At 33.8% G+C, this 25,913-nt stretch overlaps 2 protein-coding genes across 2 annotated transcripts; one reads left to right on the forward strand and one right to left on the reverse strand.

Annotated features, from left to right (window-relative positions):
• Nucleotides 4,907-19,108, forward strand: LOC18609855 (mediator of RNA polymerase II transcription subunit 23). The gene is made up of 21 exons (XM_007045178.2): nucleotides 4,907-5,154; nucleotides 5,239-5,282; nucleotides 5,351-5,450; nucleotides 5,832-6,812; nucleotides 8,342-8,576; nucleotides 8,833-9,050; nucleotides 9,301-9,505; nucleotides 9,774-10,054; nucleotides 10,730-10,813; nucleotides 11,559-11,653; nucleotides 12,024-12,186; nucleotides 12,277-12,522; nucleotides 13,053-13,223; nucleotides 13,376-13,489; nucleotides 13,573-13,698; nucleotides 14,355-14,503; nucleotides 14,715-14,955; nucleotides 15,060-15,834; nucleotides 16,946-17,127; nucleotides 18,234-18,337; nucleotides 18,437-19,108. The coding sequence occupies exons 1-21, from the start codon at nucleotides 5,050-5,052 to the stop codon at nucleotides 18,636-18,638; spliced, it is 4,821 nt and encodes a 1,606-aa protein (XP_007045240.2). The 5' UTR covers nucleotides 4,907-5,049; the 3' UTR covers nucleotides 18,639-19,108.
• LOC18609856 (protein TIFY 6B) lies at nucleotides 21,975-25,568 on the reverse strand. The gene is made up of 7 exons (XM_007045182.2): nucleotides 25,274-25,568; nucleotides 24,523-24,695; nucleotides 23,923-24,215; nucleotides 23,738-23,828; nucleotides 23,301-23,637; nucleotides 23,005-23,059; nucleotides 21,975-22,383 (listed from the first exon to the last, which is right to left on the reverse strand). Exons 1-7 carry the CDS (start codon nucleotides 25,359-25,361, stop codon nucleotides 22,311-22,313), a joined length of 1,110 nt encoding a protein of 369 aa, XP_007045244.2. The 5' UTR covers nucleotides 25,362-25,568; the 3' UTR covers nucleotides 21,975-22,310.

Below are 25,913 nucleotides of genomic sequence, written 5' to 3' on the forward strand. Positions count from 1 at the left end.
GTTAAAACAAAAGTGAATATGTTAAAATAAAAATTTGCACTAACGTAAAAATTGTTCCATTTAGATAAAAGGTGATAATGACAGGAAGAAAAAATAATAAATTGATGAAAGATGCAATTTTGAAATTGAATTAGAACAATAAATTAATAATGACAAAAAAATAAATCTTTTCAGAAACCAAATAATCCATTGAGCTTACATTTATCAAATATTAATAATTACATTAAACTTCAAAATAAGCAAAACATAAAAATTCATATATCAATCATAACACAAAACTTTATTTATGGAAGAAATAATGGTGCTTTACTTATTGATGAATGAATTGAACTTTCAAAATAGAAATTTTTATTAAAAAACGGGATATGGTGTCAAAATATTAATATATGATTTCAGTAATTGATTATAATAAAGAGTTAGTAAAATCAAATAAAAAAAACAAATTAAAAGTAACTGCCAATAAAACAAATTAATATAATAATAATAATAATAATAGTCATTAAATGTTGCATAAAACAATCCGAAAAGAAAGTAATGTAATTAATGCAAATTTTAGTATTATAATTTTTTTGTTTGAGTTATGCTAGGCAATTATGTTTCAAGTGACAATATTATTTTTAAACTTGAATTTCAACACATTAAATAGTCGTTTATATGTTTCTTTAAGCTAACAATTAAAAATTCTTACCTAATATCTAATTTGAATTTGTATTAAACGTGTAAAATGCACAAATGAAAATAATTAAAAGCAATAAATTTAATCTTTTAATACCAAAATTAAAATTTGACATTAATTAATAGACAACTAACAATTGTTTATAACCTAAATATGTCAGAAAAATAAGCTATCCACATACGATTTTTTTTAACCAAAAATTTTGTCTATTATATATTTATATTGGATTTATCATATTATTCTCATATTATATGTAATAATTAATAATTAATGCAATAAATTCTAATACATTGAGAAAATGTATTACTTATAATATAGTAATTTTAAAGAGTATCTTTAGAATACTCCTTAATGAAATTTATAATTTATATAAATGAGGATTTGGATTCCAATCTTTTTATTTTGTTTTTAAATTTTTTATTTTGATATAAGGGAGTAGAATAACTTACCATTTTGGGAAACATACAACAATATCGTCATTAAACAAGACGCGTCAAATTCCATTTAAAAACTCCATATAATTAGCTAACCAATTCACACGAGGAACATGGTATCCATACTAATTAAATTCTAACAAACGATCATCAACAGTAAAGGAGGATTGTTATAAATTTAGTGAAATGTGATTAAAAAATAACAATTAAAGTATCCAAATAGTTTATGTATCCATACATTTTTATCAATTTAATCTCTATATTTAAAATTTTATCAATTTAATTTTTTAATTTTAAAAATTAAAACAATTTAGTTTCTCTTCTAACATCATCAATTTTATCGTTAAAAGTGATAACATTAGCACTGATGTAGTGTTGGCATGACACATTTGTTGAGGTTATAGAGCCATATGGTAGTAATGATGACGTGACACTCTCATGTGGATTTGACATAGTAATGTAGTAGTGCCATGTGATAATACTAACGTGGCAAATTAAGAATTTTTTTTTTAAATATTTGTACCACGTTATAAGAATTAAATTAAACAAAAATGTATAGTATATATACTAAATTAAACAAAATTAAGGTATTTGGAGACTAAATTGAAAAAAATTAAAAAATATAAATTTTTAAGTAAATGATATATATCCTTATTAATAAGCCAAATGTTTAAATATAAAAAATTTATAATGTTAAAAATATATATAACTATTTCCTTACTTGATTATTTGATTCCATATATTAATTTATCTTTGTTGCAAAAATTAAATTTAAATTCTCATTCTATAAAACAAATTCAATATTTTATACAGTTATTTTTATAAATATCATGATTAAAATCATTATCACTTTTTTTAATTTGATATTATTTTTAATGAGATTATTTCATAATCCATTAATAAAAGGAAGCAAAAAGATTTAATTGCCTTTTTTAATATATGTATGAAACCAGAGTAAGCCCATTAAATACTTTAAAGTCAAAATAATTTGCCAAGAAATCATATCATTTAACATTGTGATTTTGAGTACTTAAAAAAATATTTCTTGCCTTCTAATTATTTTGTTTACCTTATAATTAAATTTAAATTAGTAATGCCAAAAGCCAAAAGCTTGATTCTAGCTATGATTTCAATTTGACAATTAACAAAAAATCACAAAAATTTGATTGAGATTGGAGACCAAAGAGACCACAAAATTCATTAAACCCACAAATTAACCTTATAAATAATTTTTTTATTTTTTAATGTTACCTGTATAAAAAAAAAACCTTATAAATATTTTTCTTCAATCACCAAACCCTACAAAAAAAACATATTTATTATTTTTTTTCTAAATTAACATTATCATTCTAACATTTTTTGTATATGTTTTGATCAAGGGTCATAAAAGATGAGCTTAGTTTGTATTTCAAAAGCTAACAATGGTTCAGAATAATCTAATAAGATCCACAATGAGTAAACTCCATAAATTAAATTAATAATTCTTTCTTGACTAAAAATATGTAATTGTTAATAATAAATGATTGATGATGGACCGTCAGTGGTCCATTACGGAAGGTTGCGGCCTTTAATTAAAATGTTTCCCTAACATTGACTCCAACTTCTTTGGCATTTTGATGGAAGATTAAGAAAATGCCAATAGGTCTACAATTACGCCAACATTTCAAACTTCATGATTTTAGTGTAATAGAATCTTGAATAATATAAACATAAGTTTATAAAATATTGAAATATGTTTTTTATAAAAAAGAAATTCAAACTTAATTTTTATAAAGAAAATAAATTAATAAACATATAATGAAATCAAATAATCAAAAAGAAAATATTATATATATATATATTTTTTAACACCATAAATCTTTTACACATAAACATTTGATTTAATATTAAGTATATGTATCATTTACTTAAAGATTTGTAATTTTTAAATATTTTTTTAATTTAATATCTAAACATCTCAATTTTATTCAATTTAATCCTTATATTATATATTTTTATTCAATTTAATTCCTATAACGTGATATAGATTTTTTTTAGAAAATTTTTTCTCGATTTACCAGTCAGTATTACCATATGAGGCTATCACGTTATCATGTTAGTGTCATATGACACTGCCACATTATCATGTCAATTCCACGTAACACTACTATGTCATCATGTAGTGTCATGTGGCATTATCACATTAGTAAATTTGTCACATTAGCGTTGCATCCGTGTTGATGTCAACACCTCTAACGGTAAAATTGAATGATGTTAGAAAAGGAATTAAATTGTTATAATTTTTAAAATCGAGTGGCTAAATTAACCAAACTTTGAATATAGAGACTAAATTGACAAAAATAAATGCTTTGACCAAAAAATAATACAAACATAACTTTTTTTCTCATTTCTTTTTTCCTTTCAGTCTAAATTGAGGAAAAATTATAATTTGTAAATAAGCTATAATATTTATTAAAATAATCAATAAAAAAATTCAAGCAAATTGAAAAATATAAATTATTTTAAATTTAATTTTTTTAATCAAAATTTTCAAGTTTTAGAAATCAATTTTATTTAAGTTATTTTAGACTCAAGTTATTCATGTTGATATCTTTTAAAATCATATTGAATTCAAGCAAGTATTAAAGTCAAGTCAAATTTTTTATTTTTAATCAACTTAAATAATAGGTAAAATATTCCAACGCCTTTAACTTTTAATCATAATAGCACGTGGATCAATTAATTTTTAAAATAGACATTTCGTCCCAATCGTTTAAATGACGTTAATATTTAAACATAAAATGTCTAAAATATAATTTTTTTTTTCACTTTTTTTCTTTTTCTCAAGTCTACCGGTGGACACTAACTAACCACTCCATAGTCGAATCTAATTGTGAAATGTTAAATTCCGTCAGATTCTGTCGAATTTTCCCAAAAGAGCACTAGATCTGGTGCTCTTCAAGCCATGGGAGCACTAGATTGGCTCCCCCTACTAAGAGGTAGTTGACTAGTGATGGGAGTGCCGCCGACCTTTAAGAGAAAAAAATAAGAGAGAAAATAATTTTTTAATAAGAAAAAATTTTAAAAATAAAAATAAAAATTTATATATTGTGTAATTTTTAAAATTAATGAAGGGTAAAAATATTATTATATTAGCAAATTAACGAAAATATCAACAAAATCCTAACGACTAGATTTACGTATATAACGAAAAATAATTTTTGGGATGAACTATTTATTTTTCATATTAATAAACATGTGTGAAATTTTCGTTAAAATTTGGTGTCAGTATTTTACCCTAATTAATATCATATTTTGCCAACTTTTCACACATTTCATATTTTGACATTTCATATGATAAAAGTGATTTATTTAAAAAATTTATTAGCTTAATAAATATTGATAAAATTAAATAATATTCAACTTTACATCTAATATTTTTAATGATCATTTTCTCTCTCACCAATCATACCTTACCACCAACTTTACATGCTTAATTTAATCAATTTCATCCTTATAATTTTAAATTTTATGGTATCAAAATTTTTAATCTCACCGTCACCAATTTCAGTAAATTAAAAAAAAAAAATCCCTCAAAGATTTAAACTATAAACTGAAGGAAAAAAAAAAAAAAAGACTCAAGTGACTCCTCTAGCGATTGGTGTTTTAGTTTTCAATTTTTCCCTGGCTAAAATTTTCAATTTTCTTCATCCTTAATACTGAATTTAAAAAAAAAAAAGGACCAAAATGAACCGTACCCGACCCGACTCCTCTACCGTATTGATTGGTGTCTTAGTTTGACGTGGAGCACCCTCCACTTCCCTGTCTCGTCATCGACCGTTCTACGAGTGAATCAGTTGGTCTCACACAGACGATATATTAATACTACCAGAGTTTCAAAAACCTAGCTTCCGAAAATGAATTGAAAATAGAAAAAAAAAAAAAAACGAAAAGGAAAACATGGATCAAACCCCGAGATCAGTGGCAGCTGCTGCAAATTCCCGGGCCTACCAGTTCCACCCTGCCCGAGCTGCCATTACCGATCTCTTCAATCTCTATCTAGGAGTAATAATTCTTTTTCTTTTTTTTTCCTCTTTAAATTTCTCCAATAAAACGTAGTAGTAATTTTTTTTTCAATTTGGTTTGCAGAGAAGTAGCCACCAAAAAGCTGATGATTCTATTCGAGAACTGCCGTAAGTCTCGTTTTTTAATTTTGATGTAGGTTTAATCGATTGTTTATAATAATTAACTTAAAATTCAGGAACAAAACCCAAAAGCGTGTGCTAGCTCTTAACAGAGAGCTTCCTCCTCGAAACGAGCAGTTCCTGTTAGATTTTGAGCAACTTCAGACTCAGTTTGGTGTAAGTTTTCCCCATTGTTTTAGCATCAAATGTCTCTTTTTCCTTTTGTTTTTTAGTTTTTGCTGCTGTTTTATTTGAGCTCCGCCTGGTTATTACTTTCTCTACTTGCTGTAGAGCAAAAGCAGATGATGAAAAGCAAAATTAACAAAAGAGAAAAATGTGATGCAATTATAACATAATTAATCTAAAGAAAAGTAAAATCATGCATTTCTATTTTACTTTAAAGATATTGTTTGCATTTCTATCTGAATGTAAAAACGAAAAGCTAGTAGTAGTGGTAACAAGCAAATGGTACCTCAATTACTCTGTGACCATGAATTTTTAAATATTGATGATTCTCAACTATACTTTTATTTGTTGATGCTGTGCCATTCTTGTCAGGATCAAGATCAGTTGCGGTCTGTGACAGAATCTGTTCTAATATCTTTGGTTATTCAGTGTTGTAGTCATGCACCACGGGCAGAGTTTCTTCTTTTTGCTTTACGTAGCTTGTGCAATATAGGCTACATCAATTGGGATACCCTTTTGCCAGCACTTCTTTCTTCAGTTTCCTCTGCAGAAGTGCCAGCAGGTCAAGGGAGTCAGGGAGTGCCTTCTGTATCGACAACAAGTTTATCACAGTCTGGGATGATGCCATCTACTAGCGTAATCACTAATACTTCTAGCTTTCAGTCCTCTAATCCTGTCTCTACGTTAACTTCAGTTCATGGTATTGGGTCTCCAGCCCAATCTACAATTGAACCATTACCTGGTGCAACTTTATCCCCTGTAAAATCATCTGATATTTCCAGCAATGGTCAACCGTCTACAACTAGAATGAATTCATCTATAAGAGATAATGCTATAAGCAGTTTACGTCAGCTATGTTGCAAGATCATTTTAACTGGGCTTGAATGTAGTTTGAAACCAGTGACTCAAGCTGAAATTTTCTGCCATATGCTGAATTGGCTGGTTAATTGGGATCAAAGACAACAGGGGAGTGAGGAATGTGATGGAAAGACCTGGAGACCAGACAAGGCTCTAATTGAATGGCTACACAGTTGTTTGGATGTAATTTGGCTGTTGGTTGAGGAAGATAAATGCCGAGTGCCGTTTTATGAATTACTTCGAAGTGGATTGCAGTTTATAGAAAACATCCCAGATGATGAAGCATTGTTTACACTTATCTTGGAAATCCATAGGAGGAGAGATATGATGGCTGTGCATATGCAAATGTTAGACCAACACCTTCATTGCCCCACATTTGGAACTCATCGGATTTTGTCGCAGACAACTCCCAATGTTTCTGTTGAAGCTGTGGCAAACTTGCGGTATTCACCAATTACATATCCAAGTGTGCTTGGAGAACCACTGCATGGAGAGGTGATGACCGTTCCAAATGCTCATTAATTTCTAAAATATGGTATATGTTCATTAAACTTGGGATGGTATCAAGTTTCCTTTTTTGGTAGTGTATTGAAGGGATATTAGTTTATATAATTCTTTGTTATGTAATAGTGTGATTCAATGTTATGTCTTGGAGATTCTTTCCAGAGAAATGGCTTTTTATTCTACATATAAAATGAAGAACGTCAATGATGGCCAATGGTGTGTTATTCGAAGGAAACATGCTTTTCTGACTGTGATGGTATGATTTTATAGAGCCTTAAGTCATTCCGCCTATTGACCTATTGCTTTAGCAATCTTGGGCTTTGCCTGCCCTTTGGTAAATTCTGACTCAGCCCAGGAAAGTGCTGCCAACAGCAGAAAGGAGGGGGTTCCATGTAACTGCTGTGTCTGCTCTCTTCTTAGTCAACAGGCAGCAGGATAAGCATAAAGGAGAGAATCTGCTTCAGATAACCCTACCTTTATGACGCAGCCTGTGCAGGTGGCCCAGAGCCAACCTTTTGGATACAGTATACTAGTGGAGAATAGAGTCAGTGGGGAGGGAGAGGAGAGAATAAAAAATCTGGGCAAACCTTTGTTCCTCATCATATTTTTGTTATCAATATTTAGAATTTCTCTATGTAGTTTTGAGTAATGCCATTTCAGATCTATATCATCATATATCTCAAGGAGGTCTGACATCTGGTGTTTAATGAACCCTTTCTTAAGGAATCAATTGGGATTCTTATTTCTACTTATTGGCATTTTCGAAAGGATTAGTTGTGATTTCTGATTAAGTACGGTTGAACCTTTGGAGGTCATAGGTTTTGTTTGATGTTATTTTTCCTATTGCATTTTTCGGTAAAGCTTCTGGAAGTTAACTGATTTAATCCTTTTCGTTGGTTTCTCTTGGTGTCTGCTTGCCTAATGACTGTATATACTTTATCCTTCTTTTTTTATGCATCATTCTTAAATGTTAACTAGTGAGTGTCTTTATCTTGCTGAAGATTAAATGTTAAAATGTGTCATTTCAGTCTCGAGTTTGATTCATGCTGAATCTCTACCACACAATGGGGAGAGGCTGTCAATTTTTCCAGTACTTTCTGTTTACTTCTCTTTGGTAAATTCAGCTTCCAGTCGAAAATTGTTTTTGTTTGCATGTTTTGCTTATCACAGTTTTGTGGCAATCCAAGAATATATTTATCTGTGAATATAATTATGTTATGTATGTGTGCCTACATATGTATATATAAGCTTTATGTTCTTTTTCTTTATTTATGACTTGTTATATGTAAATGTGTTTTCTGTGTATGAGGTAGGGACAGAAGGGAACGGAAGTATGTGTATGCACACACACACATATATTGGGTTACAGGGACTAAGTGCGATCAGATTGATTTCTTTTAATTGGGAAAAAGAGTGGGTGGGGGGGGGGGGGGGGTGGGTGATGGTGGTAGGGGTTGTAAGAACACATATTGGGTTGGCATTTACTAAGTTTGTATTGATAGTTTCTTTTATTTGTGTAGGATCTTGCAGCTTCTATCCAGAGGGGTAGTTTGGACTGGGAGAGAGCTTTGCGTTGTATAAGGCATGCTATTCGTTCTACTCCTTCTCCTGATTGGTGGAAGCGTGTGCTTGTTGTGGCACCTTGCTATCGAGGTTCTGCTCAAGTGCCTACTCCTGGTGCTGTTTTTACCTCTGATATGATTTGTGAGGCAACAATTGATAGAATTATTGAGCTTTTGAAGTTGACAAATTCAGGCAATAAATTCTTCCTTTGTTCTCTTGATATTTTCAATGTAAAAAGAGTGAATAATCAGTAGCTTTTCATTACTAATTCTGTTTTAGAACTCTTTAATGAGTTATAATGCATCTGTTGATGCTACATATCTTTCGAATTTTATTATTTTGGAAGTGCCAGATCTTCAAAATAGCAGCGGGAATATGAAGGAATTGACTTTTTAGATATTCCCGAATTTCTCACACTTTACTGGTTTTTAAAATTCTTTAATTGCAGAAATAAATTGCTGGCAGGAGTGGCTTGTCTTCTCAGATATATTCTTCTTTCTTATGAAAAGTGGTTGTATCGATTTTGTTGATTTTGTCGATAAGCTGGGCTCACGCCTTACAGAGAGTGATCACCATATACTTCGGACAAATCATGTGACCTGGCTTCTTGCCCAAATCATTCGGGTGGAGCATGTCATGGCTGCTTTGAATAATGATTCCAGAAAGGTTGTTTCTAAATGGAAAAATTGGTTGCGTTTCTTCTATTCAGTTTGATTCACCTTGATGAATTTTTTGGTCTTGTTCAAACGCACAATGAGGGAATGTTTTTATTAGGGGACACTTAGTCATAATCTCATGAAATATGTGTATCTGTCATCCTAAGAATTATGATTCTCTGCATTGATTACTTGTCAGTGATTGAATAAGTTATATGAACAAATTTGCTTCAACTTAGGCCTTGCAATTCTGCTGGTAGGTGGAGACGACAAAAAAGATTCTATCATTTCATAGAGAAGATAGGAGCTCTGATCCTAATAATCCCCAAAGCATCCTGCTTGATTTTATTAGCAGTTGTCAAAACTTACGCATTTGGTCGTTGAATACAACCAGAGAATATCTGAATAATGAACAGTTGCAGAAAGGGAAGCAAATAGATGAATGGTGGAGACAAGTGAGCAAAGGTACATATGATGCACATGGTATTATAGAGTTGAATAAATTTAATATGCATCTTTTGTAGCTGGTGACTGTCCTGCATACAGTGTTGATTGCTTTGTATTTCTTGTTCACTGTTACAACCCACTAATCATAACATGGTCACATTACATTGACATGTCAGATCTTCTGAGTGTGCCTGTAAAATTCATCAAGACCTGCTTCATACTGTTTGAATAGACCCTAAAATATAGGACATCTTTTACAGTTTTAGCATGTTCTGTTTTATTTTAGGGGAACGCATGATGGATTACATGAATATGGATGATAGATCAATTGGGATGTTTTGGGTTGTGTCCTACACCATGGCACAGCCAGCTGCTGAAACAGTTATGAATTGGTTATCTTCTGGTGGAGCTACAGAGTTGTTATCGGCTGCAACTGTACAGCCCAATGAGAGATTAATGGTGATGCAGGAAGTTAGTCCATTGCCGATATCACTGCTATCTGGCTTTTCAATGAATCTTTGTTTGAAGTTGGTCTTGCAATTGGAAGAATCTTTATTCATTGGGCAGGTATGATTTGATGTTTCTGGCCTGTATAGAACTTGTGCATGGAATAAATTTTTTACATCTTTATGTCTGTTTATGGAAGTTAATGAGAGGGGAAGGGGATTTCTATCGTGCCAATGTAAAGTTGGTTTCAAGTGGACTTTCTCTTCACTAGGATGACAAACTGGTTGAGGATTTTTTCAATGAACCTACTTTCTTGCCTCCGGCCTCACCGCTTTCTCATTTTATTAAGTTGAGTTGTGTGTTAGTGCTAGATGATTTTCATCTTAAGTGTTCTTGCTGTGAAATTTCTACCAGCTCTAAGCTAAACCTTAGATGTTGCAGGGTGCACTACTGTACGTAACTAATTCAGTGAATGTGAAGTAGATATATTGATGGTTAAATGCGTTCTTGTTTTTGTTTCCACATGCAAGTATGACATTGGCCTCTTAGGCTGAATGGTCTTTATAACCCAAGATTCTGATAGTGGAAGACTAAAGAGACATGGGCTGAAACTATTAAGATGGACCTTGCTTAACTGATCCAACTTAGGATGTGATCCTAAATAAAATGGTGTGATCTAATTCTTGTAGTTGATCTTTGTTGTAGGCTTAATGATCTCTATCAGGTCTTGTACTGTTGGATCGCTACTGGTTTTGGAACAGTTTTTTTATTATTGATATTGATGCTCTGATGCAGGTTGTTCCTAGTATTGCTATGGTTGAAACATACACCAGATTGCTGCTCATTGCACCTCATTCATTATTTCGTTCACACTTTAGTGTAATTTCCTTTCCCTTCCAAAGTTACTAGTTCTTTTATTTTGTGAAAAACACAAGTCTAGGCAGAATGTTAGAAGAGATGTCTATAAGTAGAGAAATATTATTTTTGTCATTCAGTTTTCTTTAGATCTGTGGTATAAAATTTGTTGTTCACCTGAATGTTATTTTCTTATCATTTCAAATAGAAGCCTTAAAACTCTTTAATATTTTTCCTTTAACCTCAATCTAGCTACTGGCTGAAAGTAAATAACTCATTGTACTAATTTGGGAAACAAATTTTGACTTACAATGACTTCATCTATTGGTATATGTGTTTCTCAGATTTCCTGACGTGTCTTGAATTTTCATGACAGATGAATATATCTGTTCTAGATCATTGGCTGCTTTTCACATGAACCAACAAACTGGCTAGATGAAAGAATTGACCCTTTACTAAACCATTTTTTTCAAAAAAAATTTGTCATCGGACTAATTTTTGGAATTTTCTTTCAAATCCATTGGAGTGTTCATCAATGACATAAATAGGCACTGTGGTGAGTTATGATCAATAGATGATCCCATGTAGTGGGAAAAGGCTTAGTTCTTGTTCTTGACTTTTGAATTTTTCCAGTTTAGTGTGAATTTTTTCAGCAGACTGAAGTTTGAGTTTAATGTTCTTATTCTAGCTCTCTTTTGGGTTTATGAAAATAGGTATTGTTTGTTGTTAACACAATGATAAACTGCCTTAAAAAATGCTATTTTTGCAGCATTTGGCACAGAGGAATGCTTCTTTATTGAGCAAGCCTGGGGTGACACTTTTGGTGCTTGAAATTGTGAACTATCGCCTGCTTCCGCTCTACAGGTGATCTTCTACATGGTGCATTCAGGAAAGATACTCCTCTTCCCTCAACTGGTGATAGTTTGTGATAATGTTTTAGAAATGACAACTGTTATCAACTCTTTATACACTCCTCCCGATATCAGATGTCTATGTTTCAAACTTGCATTGGAGAATTGAGCTTTCTGACTCCCTAGGGTTTCTGTTCCTTTGCCCCTTTTTACTTATATATCATCCCTTTTGGCACTACTCGATAAGGTGTTATCATGCTCAAAATTATCCTCAATACTCTTAGGACTGTGGCTGCTTCAAATGCTATGCCTTGGGAGTTGGTCTTTCTTCCGTGCAATTTAATGATATCATATATGATATTTGTACTTTTTCTTTTTTGTAGGTACCAAGGAAAATGCAAAACTCTGATGTATGATGTTACAAAAATAATTTCTGCATTAAAAGGAAAACGGGGAGATCATCGTGTCTTTAGGTTGGCTGAGAACTTGTGCATAAATCTGATTTTGTCATTGAGAGACTTTTTCTCAGTTAAAAGGGAAGGGAAGGTTGATGCTATTGTCTCAAACCAAAAACTTTTGTTGTTCTCTCTTTTACCATGCTTAATTTAGCTAAAATTTTGAAATTGATATTTGCAGGGCCCCACTGAATTCACAGAAACTTTAAATCGAATAACTATAATCACACTTGCCATCACCATTAAAACACGTGGAATTGCAGATGCTGATCACTTACTTTATCTTCAAACTATGTTAGAACAAATACTGGCAACTAGCCAGCATACATGGTCAAAGAAAACTCTACGCCATTTTCCTCCTCTTCTTTGTGATGTCTTAATTACACGGATAGACAAAAGAGGACTGGCAATTCAAGCATGGCAACAGGTTTAACTGATGTTTCTTTTTTTTTGAGTTTTATTTGATATCTTTTGTCAGATAAAGTGATCCTAATGAAAATACAGGGCACTTGCTTAGTATGTATGCAAGATGAGTGTAAGAAGAAAAGGAAGAAATGGTTAATAACACAAGTCTCAGAAATCTATAGACATTTCATGAAAGGGAATGTTAGATAAAAAGTAGAAATCAAACACAAAGCGAAAACATTCTTGCAAGTTGCAGTTTTTAATTCTATTGTTGAGTGCTTATTTCCCATCATACTCCACTTTGCAAAAAACTTTATTTCCTGTCATACTTTGAGAGTGAACAGAATTATTTTAGATACAGGGACACTGCTATATATGTTTTTCTCATGAGTTTATAAAAACTTGTAAGGTTTTCCTGTTCTGTTGCTCACTCTGGAAATATTTTATGTATTGTTCCAATGCATGTTTTTATTGTTATTAATAGTTGTTGTGTTTCTTGTTTGCCTAGATTTCAAGCAGCTGCTAATATTGGAAAATGTACTTATTTTACAGTCTGAAACAACAGTGATCAACCAATGCACCCAACTTCTTTCATCATCTGCTGATCCAAATTATGTTATGACTTATATCAGAACCAGTTTTCCTCAACACCGGCAATATCTATGTGCTGGTGCATGGATACTGATGCAAGGGCACCCTGAAAACATTAATAGTGGAAACCTGGTATGCTTTTCTTTCCTTTTCTCTCTTGACCTGGAAAGGTCTCTTGAATATCATCATGTTGTTACTTTCCTGATAGCTACTACATGGTTCCTTTTCTCCTAAAAATTTCGTTAAATGTTAAAGATTGTAATCTTTTGCAAAAATTGAGTCAGGCACGGGTGTTGAGGGAATTTTCACCTGAAGAAGTGACAGCAAATATTTATACAATGGTTGATGTATTACTTCATCACATTCATATGGAGCTTCAGCATGGGCATTCCTTGCAGGTTTTGTGGCCATTTTTCTCTGTTAGTTTCATTAACTACATTGTTGCCTTTGTTAAGCATTTCATCTGGTTTGCCTTTTTCAGGACCTTTTATTGAAAACTTGTGCAAACCTTGCCTTTTTTGTTTGGACTCATGACCTGATTCCTTTGGATATATTGCTACTGGCACTCATTGATCGTGATGATGATCCCCATGCCCTCCGTATTGTGGTATGCGTGTCTAAAATATTGTTCTACTTTTCTCATGATACTTATGTTCATATATGAACTTCTCCAAAATTGATTATTGTGCATAACGATGGGCCTCATATAAGTTCCTGTCTTTGTTGTAGTTTCATTTTTGTTCTCAATTTTCAGGAGTCATGACTGACTTGGTCATCTAAAGTTTGCTGCAATGAGCAGCGCAATGGTTTTTTTCTGTCTTGTATTGTACATGTATTTAACTGGCCTTTTATCCTTCTCTTCGGATCTTTAATCCGGAGGCTACTCCTTTTCTTGATTGCAGTCTACAGAAAATCTGTATCTTATAACTGCAACTTTGGTTTAGGAGGCCATTATTTACTCCTTTTGTTGATTGTCTGTAATTTTGAACTGCAACTTTAGTTTTGTGAGGGGCCTTTCTTTTAAAACTGAGTAGCATTGTACTCAAGCGTCTTTGAGTTAGATTAACTTATCGTGAACTCATGAGGTTCTAGTAATATTTTGTTTGTTCCTATTTTTTACTCTTATACTTCTGTCTTGATTATATTTTCTTGCTCCTTTAGTGCTAGCTCGATGACTATTCATTTCATGTCATCTTGGAGATCTTTGAAATAATTAATATCCTGCTCTCTTTCTACTTCTGATGATGTAATTATGTATTGCAGATAAGCTTACTTGACAGGCAAGAGTTTCAACAAAGGATGAACTTATATTGTTTGAATCGTAACTCCCCTGAGCATTGGCTTCACACTGCAATATTTAAGCGCACTGATTTGCAAAAGGCCCTTGGCAATCATCTCTCCTGGAAGGACAGGTGGGTTTTTTTTTTTTTTAAATTGAAACACTCAGAGTCTGAATTTTTATTCAGGTGATGATTGGTAGAGCTTTTTAATATATGTTTAGGAGTGGAAGTATGCTCTGTCTATGCTTGGATAGATACTCAGTAGAGTATGTCACTAAGTATTTTCTGTTTTGTTATTTATGTTTTGCATTATTATTAATGCTGCTCTTTCTAAGCTTCACAGGTATCCTACATTCTTTGACGATATTGCAGCACGTTTGCTTCCAGTCATCCCCTTAATTGTCTATAGACTTATTGAGAATGATGCTACAGAATCGGCTGACAGGATTCTGGCGATGTATTCTCCATTTTTAGCTTACCATCCTTTAAGATTTACATTTGTTCGTGACATTCTTGCATATTTCTATGGGCATTTGCCTGGAAAGCTCATTGTGCGAATATTGAATGTACTTGATCTCAGGAAGGTAATTACATTTCCAGCTCTCTGCTCTTTCCCTTTTACCTCATATGCCTACTGGTTTTTGAACAATTCTCCTGTCGAAGCTTATTGGCTTAAAATTTGTTTCAGATCCCTTTTTCCGAATCATTTCCTCAGCATATTAGTTCATCAAATCCTGCAATGTGCCCACCTCTAGAATATTTTGCGACTCTTTTGTTGGCTCTTGTGAATAATGTAATACCCCCATTAAACAGCAACTCAAGAAGTGGATCAATGGGAGATGCTTCTAATAATGCAATGCGTGGTCCTCATAACAGGACACCACCAACACCTCATTCTGGGCCAGCAAATGCTTCTGAGGGTCAAAAGGCATTTTATCAAATTCAGGACCCTGGGACATATACTCAGCTGGTTCTCGAAACAGCTGTCATAGAAATACTCTCTCTTCCCATATCTGCTTCTCAGATTGTGTCATCTCTAGTTCAAATTGTTGTTAACATACAACCAACACTGATTCAATCCAGCAATGGTCTGCACGGACCTTCCAGTGGTCTGGGGCAAGGTTCAGTTTTACCAACATCCCCTTCAGGAGGCAGCACAGATTCCTTGAGTGCAGGCAGATCAACTCCTTCAGTTTCAGGGATCAACACCTCTAGTTTTGTTTCACGAAGTGGTTATACATGCCAACAGCTATCATGCTTATTTATCCAAGCTTGTGGTCTGTTGTTGGCGCAGCTCCCTCGTGAGTTTCACTTACAGCTTTACATGGAGGCATCACGTATAATAAAAGAAAGTTGGTGGCTAACTGATGGGCAAAGATCACCGGGTGAACTAGACTCTGCTGTTAGCTATGCTTTGTTGGATCCAACATGGGCTTCCCAAGATAATACCTCTACAGCCATAGGTATTGTATCATTTGTGGTGCTGACTTTTATTGACCTTGCTGTGTTTTTTTTTTGGGTGAGAATTATTAGTGTTAACTCAATTTCGTGTTTGTTATATCCCTTGTTGACTTTAAGCATTCCCAGATTTTCTAAAGTTGCAATAATTTAAGTCTGAAACTGTTTACAGAGTATACAAAATTACCTCTTAGAATATCGATGAAGATTTAGTGTCTAATATTTTTTCAAGGTTAGAAAGGATAACTGACTTGAATTTCTCAGGAGGGACTAATTGAGGCAAGCAAAAATGATATGCTGATATTAAGGTCAATGCAGATCCTCAACAATTCTGCAAGGGAAACAATGTAGTCTTTATAGTGATATTGATGCGAGATAGGATCATGCTTTTTGAAGGGTTAAACTATTAGACCTCTGTTTATTAGTTCTTATATATTTTTATGCGTTCGATTTTTATTTTAATGTTTAAGGAATTATTAAGGCTTTTAGTGTTGTATTTGGTATTTCATACTTATGTTAGGGTTGTGTAACCCACAAGTACCTTTGTCGTCTTAGTTTATAGTTGCTTTGCACAATGAATTGCTGAGATGTTAGATCTGAGTATAAGAAACAATTGTATTCCCACTCCCCCACTCTTCTGCATTTGGCTAATATATTCATTTTACTTGAGTTGATTGAGCCTGAACCTAGCCATCATACCTTCTTAAAGGGAAGGGGAAGGGGACAATTTCTGTCTGCTCTTTCACCTTTTAATGACTTTAAGGTTGTTGCTAGACTGTGACTTGTGTATGCTACAAGCGTTCTAGGTTCACACCTTTCTGCTTGGTTCTAATGATTGGTTACCTATCAAAACATAAACATTTAACAAATAAGAAAATAAAATATTATCATCCCTAGTGGAGGTCAAACTGATGATAGTCACATTCATCTATTGTGCTCCCTCAGCTTTTCATTGTCAATAATTTTACATTTTAGACATCTAGATGTCTCATCATGAGGTCTCTACTTTATTCCAGCTTCCTGGACAGTTAAACAAAAAGTGCCAGTGTCAATACGGTGACGTATCATTTGATGCTGAATTGCACTCTGATGTGGTTATCCTATTGTTGTATCCAGGTAATATAGTTGCCCTGCTTCATGCTTTCTTCAGTAACCTCCCACAAGAATGGTTAGAGGGAACGCACGACATTATAAAACATCTCAGGCCAGTAACATCAGTTGCTATGTTGAGAATAGCATTCCGTATAATGGGCCCCTTATTGCCAAGACTTGCCAATGCTCATAATCTTTTCAACAAGGTATAACAGTCAATTTTGTGCATCTTTTTGAATGCTTTTCTCTAAATGACTTAGGTTTCTGTTTTACTGGCAGCTTTATTTTGTTGTTTTAATTTTTCTTCTGTATTACTCACCTGAGATTGAACAAACTTTTGGTTGTGGAGGTTTTATCTTGAACATAAAAAGTACCATCACTTCATCATATAGTATGGCTTCCACTGTGGATTTTCAAAGTTAGCAAACTTGTTTTTTGATGGTAATTTATCAACATGCTCGCACAGCTGTAGTTTCTAATTGCATCTACCTGTTTCATGTCTACTTGTTTTTCACTCTGGTGCATTATTAGGTGTTATGTTGCATGTCCAAACAATTGAAGTTGTTTCTTCTCTAAAAAAGAAAAAACAGAACACTTCAATTGGTTCCATCTCCACCTTACAAATGATAATTGTTTTATCTTATTGGATGGCAGTTAGAGTTGTGGCATGTTTGACAGATATTAATCTGAAAACAAAAAGTATATAGAATGTGGAATGGGAGTATATTGGAGAAAGAAGCACACACAGACGGGTGCAAAATATTAATTTTGAAAACTCAAGGTCTTAGAACCCTAAGTCTACGTGATGTTTCAGTGTTGGGAGTTGGACGTCAACCATTGTGAGGTTCTTTTTGGAGATATAACAAATCATTGATGATTTAGCAAAAGGCTTATGTTCTAAACAAAACAGCAATAGGATGTTGGCATGCTTGGTATATAGCATTTGAGTTTGTATAGAATCTTTAGTAGAAAAGAAACGAAATGGAAACCTTGGCTGAAATTGTGGTCAGGTCACCAATTCATATCTAAACTGTTTCAGAGACAAGATTTACCATCAAATTCTGCTATTTGAGAGTATTCCCTTAATAACAACGGAAAAAAAGGTGTAATGCCCAATGTTTGTAATTATTTTAAAATAATTAATTTGATGGAGATGATTGGATGTCTTCCTTATGATTTTATTGCGGACTCATTTTTTACACATTTTCAATTTATCTACAACAAGCATAACAAGTCCATTGTTTTTCCAGGTTAAAATTTAACAACGCATGATTTGGTTTCTTATGCTTTATTTTCATGAAATGTCTTTCAGATTCTGTCATTACTTTTAAATATACTGGTGGATGTATTTGGGAAAAACTGTCAGCCACCAGTTCCCGTCGATGCATCAGAAATAATGGATCTCATTGACTACCTGTAAGTATTAGTTTTTTTTCTTTCAACCTTGGTAGAAGGTTTGATCTTTACTTTTAGCTTTGCCATAAAGCACTTACATGGGAGTTGTTCATGTTTCAGTCATCATGTCATCCACTATGAAGGACAGGGAGGGCCTGTGCAGGCTAGCAGCAAGCCTAGGCCAGAAGTCTTGGCTCTTTGTGGGAGAGCTGCTGAAAGTCTACGTCCAGATGTACAGCATCTTCTATCCCACTTGAAAACTGATATAAACTCTTCAATCTATGCTGCTACTCATCCAAAGTTAGTTCAGAATCCTTCCTGACAATTGGTTGCCCAGCGTTTGAGCCACAATTTTGTCACCAAAGAAAGTTTGTACTTCACTTGGGTTCTTCATCCAATCAATTCTGCTGCAGTTTGCAACCATCTGGTGGCAACACAGAACTAAAGTGCTTAGCATCTTGATTCACAGTGGTAAGGGCATTATTTTGTGAAATAGAACTGAAAACAAGCAACATTAGTAAACAAGAAAACGAGCAATATGATTCCCAGGGGCTTTAGCGAAAAGCTTTGACCTTCAGTTCCGTTATGGGGTGATTGTACTAATGTAGAGAAAACCAAGTATATTCTGGAATGTGAATTTGTAATAAATTAGTGGCAGAGTTTTAGATATAAGCAGCATATAAATTTGTATAAACGCTGTGGCCTCGTTGAAGTAATGTCCTGCAGGATTACCTCTCTAATTATAGAGAATATGTGAATATACTATTAGTGGTCACAACAACTGTTGGCATACATACTTGCCCCTAGACACAGTTGGAACAAGGAACATGCAACATCGTGCAGCGCAGGTAAGGACTTTGGCCCAAAAATAATGCATGGTGTTTTAATCTTAAGTAGAATCGAGCCCTTTCCATATGATATGGGTGCTATTTTTTAAAATTTTATTTGCCTACTAATATTAATAAAAATTATTATCTTATAAATCGGTTGTAAAATTTAAAAGGATTGAACAACTTTAAATTAAAGTCACATGTGGACATTAAAAATATTTCCCCAAATCATCCTTAACTAATTTTGAGATTTAATAAGGCCGGCCGTGAAGCAAAATTTTTGCAATGGTCAAAGTAATTAATTCAATTAATGAAAAAGGGTTAGAAAGCAATTCGACAGATGGGCATGGAAAATTATCCAATGAAAGTTTCTTAAAATGTAGCCAAGCAAGAAACAAGGACTGCCTGGCAGATGGCGAAACGCCGAGTTGCCAGATGCAGTAAAACTGCCCCAGTGATTGACCCTACAATTGCTTGAACAAAACTGACTCCTTTTCAGCACCAATTGGGTCCTGAAACATGGAGAAACAAAAATGGACTCCTCAATTATATGACTCCAAAAACAATAGTTGTTGAGGATATTTGGACTCCTCAATCTACACTCTCCAAATGTCATTGAAATAACACAGCAAGTCCCAAGTTTTTCAATGTTAAGAGATAAGGTTTAAGAATACGGGCGTGATATTTTTGGAATTGAGAAAAGTGTGTTGCCGCTTTTTGGATACTTGGTGATGGCCTGAAGATATTTGCATTGCTTAATCTACTGGATTTGCTTTTTCTGTTATCCTTTTTGGAAGAAAAAAGAATAAGATTAGGAGTGACAAGCCATCGTAATTATCTTTAGGTATCACTCACTAAAGCTGCCAACTACCTTAGTTTGTAAATATTCTTTTATCTTTTTGTCAAAAGTTTGTCATTAAATATCATATTCTCTGTTAAGTAATTTGTATTATTAGGCTTTAAATTATCCGTGATTTTAAAAAATCTAATTTTTTTTTTGTCCACGATTTCGTAATTTTGGTTTATATCTATGACATGACATGTTGTTCAAATATTGATGGAATTTATTATATAAATTGTAGATGCACATGATTACGAATTATTGATATAATTTACTTAAAAAGTTTTAAAATAAGAAGAGAAGCAATCTTCTAACAAATACAATTATCTGCGAAAAGAAAAAATGATCATTAGAACCATGTATTTTATTTACCCTTGAATAAATAATGTTATAAAAGAGATAAAAATGAGATATATAAATAAATAATGCTTTATAGGTCACCGTATTATTTGGTGAAAAGGACAATTCATGAACAACATACCTAACTAATCAATTCACATTCAATTAAAAAGGTGCAAGTGATCAAAAAAGGCCAAGTTGAGACATTAATGAAATGAAAAGACGAAAAACATTAAAACAAACACAAAGAAAAAAAAAACAAAGAAAGATGAAAGTAACAGTGCGAGTGAGGAACACCAAATGGCAAAAAAAAGAAAAAAAAAATCAATTCCCTCATCAACAACTCTGCATGTGTTACGACTCCTCGAGAAAACGACTCGACATCTGGAGAGGAGAGGTAGACATCAATTGACAAACAAAACCAAAATAAAATCTTTTCTCCTAGTGGCTCAGAGGTTTGACGAAAATCCCACGTTAATGTAATGTTCACCACAACTTGCTGTGGGGCCCCAATGGGCCCATGGGCCTTCTCACCCAACCCAAACAAGAAAACAATTCATTTATAACGTGACTGATGTTAACAGCTTGCCAACAGGATTGATTTTTTTTTTGTTTGTTTGGGGGTTTCTGAAACCGCCAAAAACCCTTCCATCCAATCAATGGATGACAAGTAAGAAGGGAAGAGACGTTTGCAGTGTGCAGTGTGCAGTGTGCAGTGTGCAGTGTGCCAAAGGGTGAGTTGGGAAAGCAAAACAACAAAGTGGGCTTGGATTTTTATTTAGAATTGAATGGCCATGGCTGCAGATGCTGCCTTGGCTCGCCAGAAGAAGGACCACCGCTCATCCACTCGATATTACTCTGTGAGCACGTGAAACTTGTGTGTGTCATATTAATACCCCCATTTTCTAGTCTTTTCTTTTCTTGTCTGCCATATTCATCCTTTCTTTCCTTTTTGTTCATAACATTGGGTAAGCGCATCAATATATTTGCATTCCACTTGTCAATTCAAGATGTGAGTTCCCCTTCTTTGGATTTAAACTTGCTCATATTTATCACCATTTATGGTATCTTTTGAAGCCCTTAATCATCAAAATTGCCCGCAAAATGAATAGGTTAGTGTCATAATCATGCATTACAGAGAATCTTATCCTGGATGGGTACGGCAGGTGTTAATTGCTGGTTCCTAATAAAGATGATAATCATTGATTTGTGCTTTTCGTTTGCTTGGGGACATAACATGCTATACCAATTCTCTTTCTGTGCTATAATTCTTGCTACAAATGGACCAAATATTGGTACCGGTCAGTAAGAGATTAGCCTGGCTACAAACGGAAACTAAGGTAACTTCAAAATTACAAAAAAAAAAAAAAAAGAAATGAAGGATTCAGGAGTTGGACAGACTTAGACCAGCCAACCAACCCTGATTACACCATCTTCACCCTTAAGTTTGTTCTTGGTGTAAGTTTGACAACTCAAATGGGGCATGATTGTGTTCCAAAGCCAAACTCTAAAAGAACCCCAAACCAAACCCTGACATGGAACACTAGTTTCATATCTAAACGTGCAGAAATATTTTCTAGTTATGAAAATGCAATCCAAATAAAGCAAGCAAGCAAACAAAGCTTCGATGATTGATTCAGAACTCAAATACGAGGAAATACAAAAATCTTACTATATATTGTATTATTTCTACCATGTAACAACAATTGAATAGTTACAAAGTAGCAAATCGTCCACATTAATATAAAGAAAATAAAGAGGGTATAACCCTACACCAACTACACAATAATCTTAGTTGATGGAATTTAAGCAGAGTCAGGATTACAGTTCTTTTAATTAGATAAAACAAAAAACCAGTTGCGTACATATTTGACACACTACGTAGACTTGCTTAAGTTTCCTTCTAATGCCAAATCATAAATCACGGTTACCCTCCTCGCTTGCTGAAAGCGAACAATCCCTGCCGCTAAGATTGCAGCAAAGTTCATGCATTGGATTCCAGGGTAGCACAATCTAGAAACTTCTTGCTTAGATTGTATGGCGCTGCACTCATAACCCTACAAGGGCAAAAATTGACAACATGGGATCAGAAGTCCAACTTCTACTGACAACATTAAACTTACATAAAAACTTAATTATCAAAGGCAGCCGATTTTGAGGATTATCATTGTATGTAACCAGAATTACATGTCCAATTAATATAGCAATAATTTCTACGCACAGAACAAATCCCAAGCGAAATTCTTTAACCTCAAATTCCCTTGAGAGATTTTGAAAAAGGAAAGCCCTTTTTCATGGTTCCCTGAATTCTCTCCCTTGTCCCTCTTTACACAAATGGTGTATCACACCAAATGTGCTCATAAGCATCAAAATCAAATCCCCAGCAAAGCAGGCAGATATGGCCAATAACTAAATACAAAGTAAAGTAGCCTATCAACATGCCTTAAACCTCAAGCCAGTTACCGAACAAATAACATGGATACAGTCTTCAACCATATTCAAACATGCAATGGCATTTAAACACCAAAGTAAAGGAATAATATATTGCATCCTATATCTTTTAAGACTTTTGACTTTCAACTATGATATGATCTAAACATAGTCAACTAGTAGTTTGAAAGAGTCTCAAGACCCATATTGAGGATCAAAGTACAAAAATATCTGGTTCAACAACTAACCTTTCCTTGCGCTTCTCCAAAAACCGAGCCAAGGAAGCTTTGCGAGCTTGTGGAACTGCAAACAAACAATTTGGAGTCATTTATAATTGAAATTCATTGGTGAGTCATGCTCCAAATGGTAAATTTTGCTAAAAAAAGGGCGTGCTTAGAGTTAAGCCTCCTTAGTTATTCTGTAATATCAGGCATATCCATGGTTAACTAAATGGTCAGAAATAGTTTAGTTTCATCAAGGTCAGAAACTGTTTCTTTAAAGACAAAACAACGAACAGAAGTCTTTTAAGAGCATAACGGCATACCAGAAGGCATCATGCTGGTTGCAGCAACAGATCCCATGGTATTCACCATTTTTGGAGGCTCCATTTTGCTAATAGGGGTTGTTGGAGTTCCTGTGCTCTTGCATGCCATCACTTCATCAGTGGTAGTGGACCCACTCCTGGACTGAGCACCATTATGAGATGAAACAGATAAAGGGCTTGAGAGACCAGAGCTCAGTTGTGTGTTTATAAGCTGGTTTGCAGGAACACTATCAACTTGAACTGGCTTTGAAATAGGTGTCTGGACTTGCACTTTTGGGTGTGCCACACTAGAAGCCACGGAAGATCCATTTTGAGCCAGGTACATGATAGCCTGAGCCTGAATAAGATGCCAAAAAAGTAACGTCTAAGCTTTCCACTGACCGATAGATTGTAACTAGCGAAAGCCTTTTTCCTGAAGGAGAAAGAAAGAGGAGCACCTTCTCAGGGGTGATATCTTCGTAGACATTCACCGTACCCGCATAAAAGATAGTCAATTGAGCAGGCGATCCAGAGGCCTTGACACTTTTCCTAATTAAAAACAAAATTCCAACCAGGTTTCAATATCTTAATGTCAAGATTTTGCTAAAGCAAGTGCAAACAAGAATAAAATCATTAAATTTACCACGGTTCAATACTTCCAACAACAGAACCAAGGGTGGGAAGAATTGAATGTGGAGTTGTCACTGGAATTCCTCCAAGTAATTGTGGCTTCATGGAAGTAACAGGCAAATTTAGACCAGCAGTTGCAAAATGATTCTTCATGAAAGGGTTGCTCACAGAAACAGAAACTGCCTGGTTTGAGACTGGAAACATCTTCACATCATAAGGACATTGAACAGGATGTAGATCATGTTGCACAGAACAAGCTGTCAATGAAAAATGACTGCCACCTTGCCCATTGTGATTGAACGATTTCTAGATGGTAAAGATCAATGGTAATAAATATCAGTTGACAATTTACATAGAGTTAGAGACATTGCCAACCAATTAAATAAGAATCTTTCCAAATAACCATGTAAGTTAAGGTGCAGATCAATCTGCATAGAACAATGCCTAAAAAAGGTTCATTCCTCCCATAATTTCATAAAGCCAAAAAGTATTTTTCTCTTTTTTTTTTTTTTAGAAAAAGAAAAAGGCACTAGAAAGCTCTCAACTTAAGACTCAATTGAAATGGTCATCAAGCAACTAATCCACGATATGAAGACAAGGGATGATATCAAACCTGAACTTCAGCAGCATCTGCTGTTGAGATAGGCATGAACCCAGGGGATACCAGAGCATCAGATCCAATCTTTTTAATTTTATCTCCTTGAGCAAAATTAAAATTCATCAGCTGTGGAACAGCAGAAACCTTGTTTGAAAATGGCCATTGTATCCCTGAACGTTTAGTAAAACCTAGAATCTCGAAAAAAGTGACAAAGATTAGATACATGCAAAGCTATATATATTTAAAGATAACATAAACAGGCACAACTTTCATTAAAAAATAATTTTCCATACTTAATTGCAAGCAATGTCCGAATAAAACAAAGTTATCTATGAACAATCACCATGAACCTAAAAAAACAGTTATCCATCGTTTTTTATGTGCCAATCATATAATTGCTCACATGACTCCAAACCTGTAATAAAATTATAAAAAGAAAAAAAAACTTGTTTTCATAGCACAGTGCTAAGAATTGGACAATTATCTGAATTATCCAAAAAAAGAAAAGAAGTAAAATGAATTAAACCAACACTTTTTGTACCAATTATCCATTCATTTAATCCTTTCTATTTGTTCTACTTAAATATCTTAATTCCATCATCCATGCAACACAAAGAAAAACAAAAAAAAAAATCCCAATTCAACATTAAGCCAAATTTTAGAACAAACAAAAAAAAATTTCCAACAACCCAATGAAAAAAAAAAACTGAACTTTAAAGAACTTAACCAAAAAAGAAAAGAGAGAGAAGAAGAAGAAGATACACACCAATTTCTTTGTACCCCTCACAGTTAACCTCTTCCTTAACCACAACCAATGATTCTTTTGAGTTCAAACCCATAAAATCTCTCTCCATTTTTCTTTCACTCTCTTAATGCAAAATTCAAGCAAAACCCACCTCCGAAACCCAACCAAAAACCCACAAAAACAAAGTATTTCGCTTCCTCAAATCCCGTCTTCTCTTCTTCCTTCTCCACCAAACATGAAAATGAAAAAGAAGCCAAAGCCACAAACAACAGCTTCCCAACTACAGGAAAATAAAGGCACAGAAAGAGAGTTGTTTTATACAAGATCTTGACCGTTAAATCTCTTTTTTTTTGGATTAAAATAAAAACCCTTTTTTCTCAAACACAAGTGTGGAAATTACCTGAAATATCCGGTAAGGTAACCGGATAAGCCAGTAACTCAACACGTGCTTTGAGGCTTTAATTGCCGGACACCACCTGTCGGTGTTGGCAGCACATGTGTACTGTCTTTGGTCTGAGGGATGACACGTGACGAAATTTTTGTCTCCTCGTGACTTAACTGTAACAGTGTTGCCGATTTTAATTTCTAAATTATTATTGGTGGCCAATTAATCGGATAACAACTCCGTATACTCGCCGCTTTTTTGTTGTTTCTTTTTAAT

This window comes from Theobroma cacao, chromosome 2, assembly GCF_000208745.1.
Source record: "Theobroma cacao cultivar B97-61/B2 chromosome 2, Criollo_cocoa_genome_V2, whole genome shotgun sequence".
Lineage (NCBI taxonomy): Eukaryota > Viridiplantae > Streptophyta > Magnoliopsida > Malvales > Malvaceae > Theobroma > Theobroma cacao.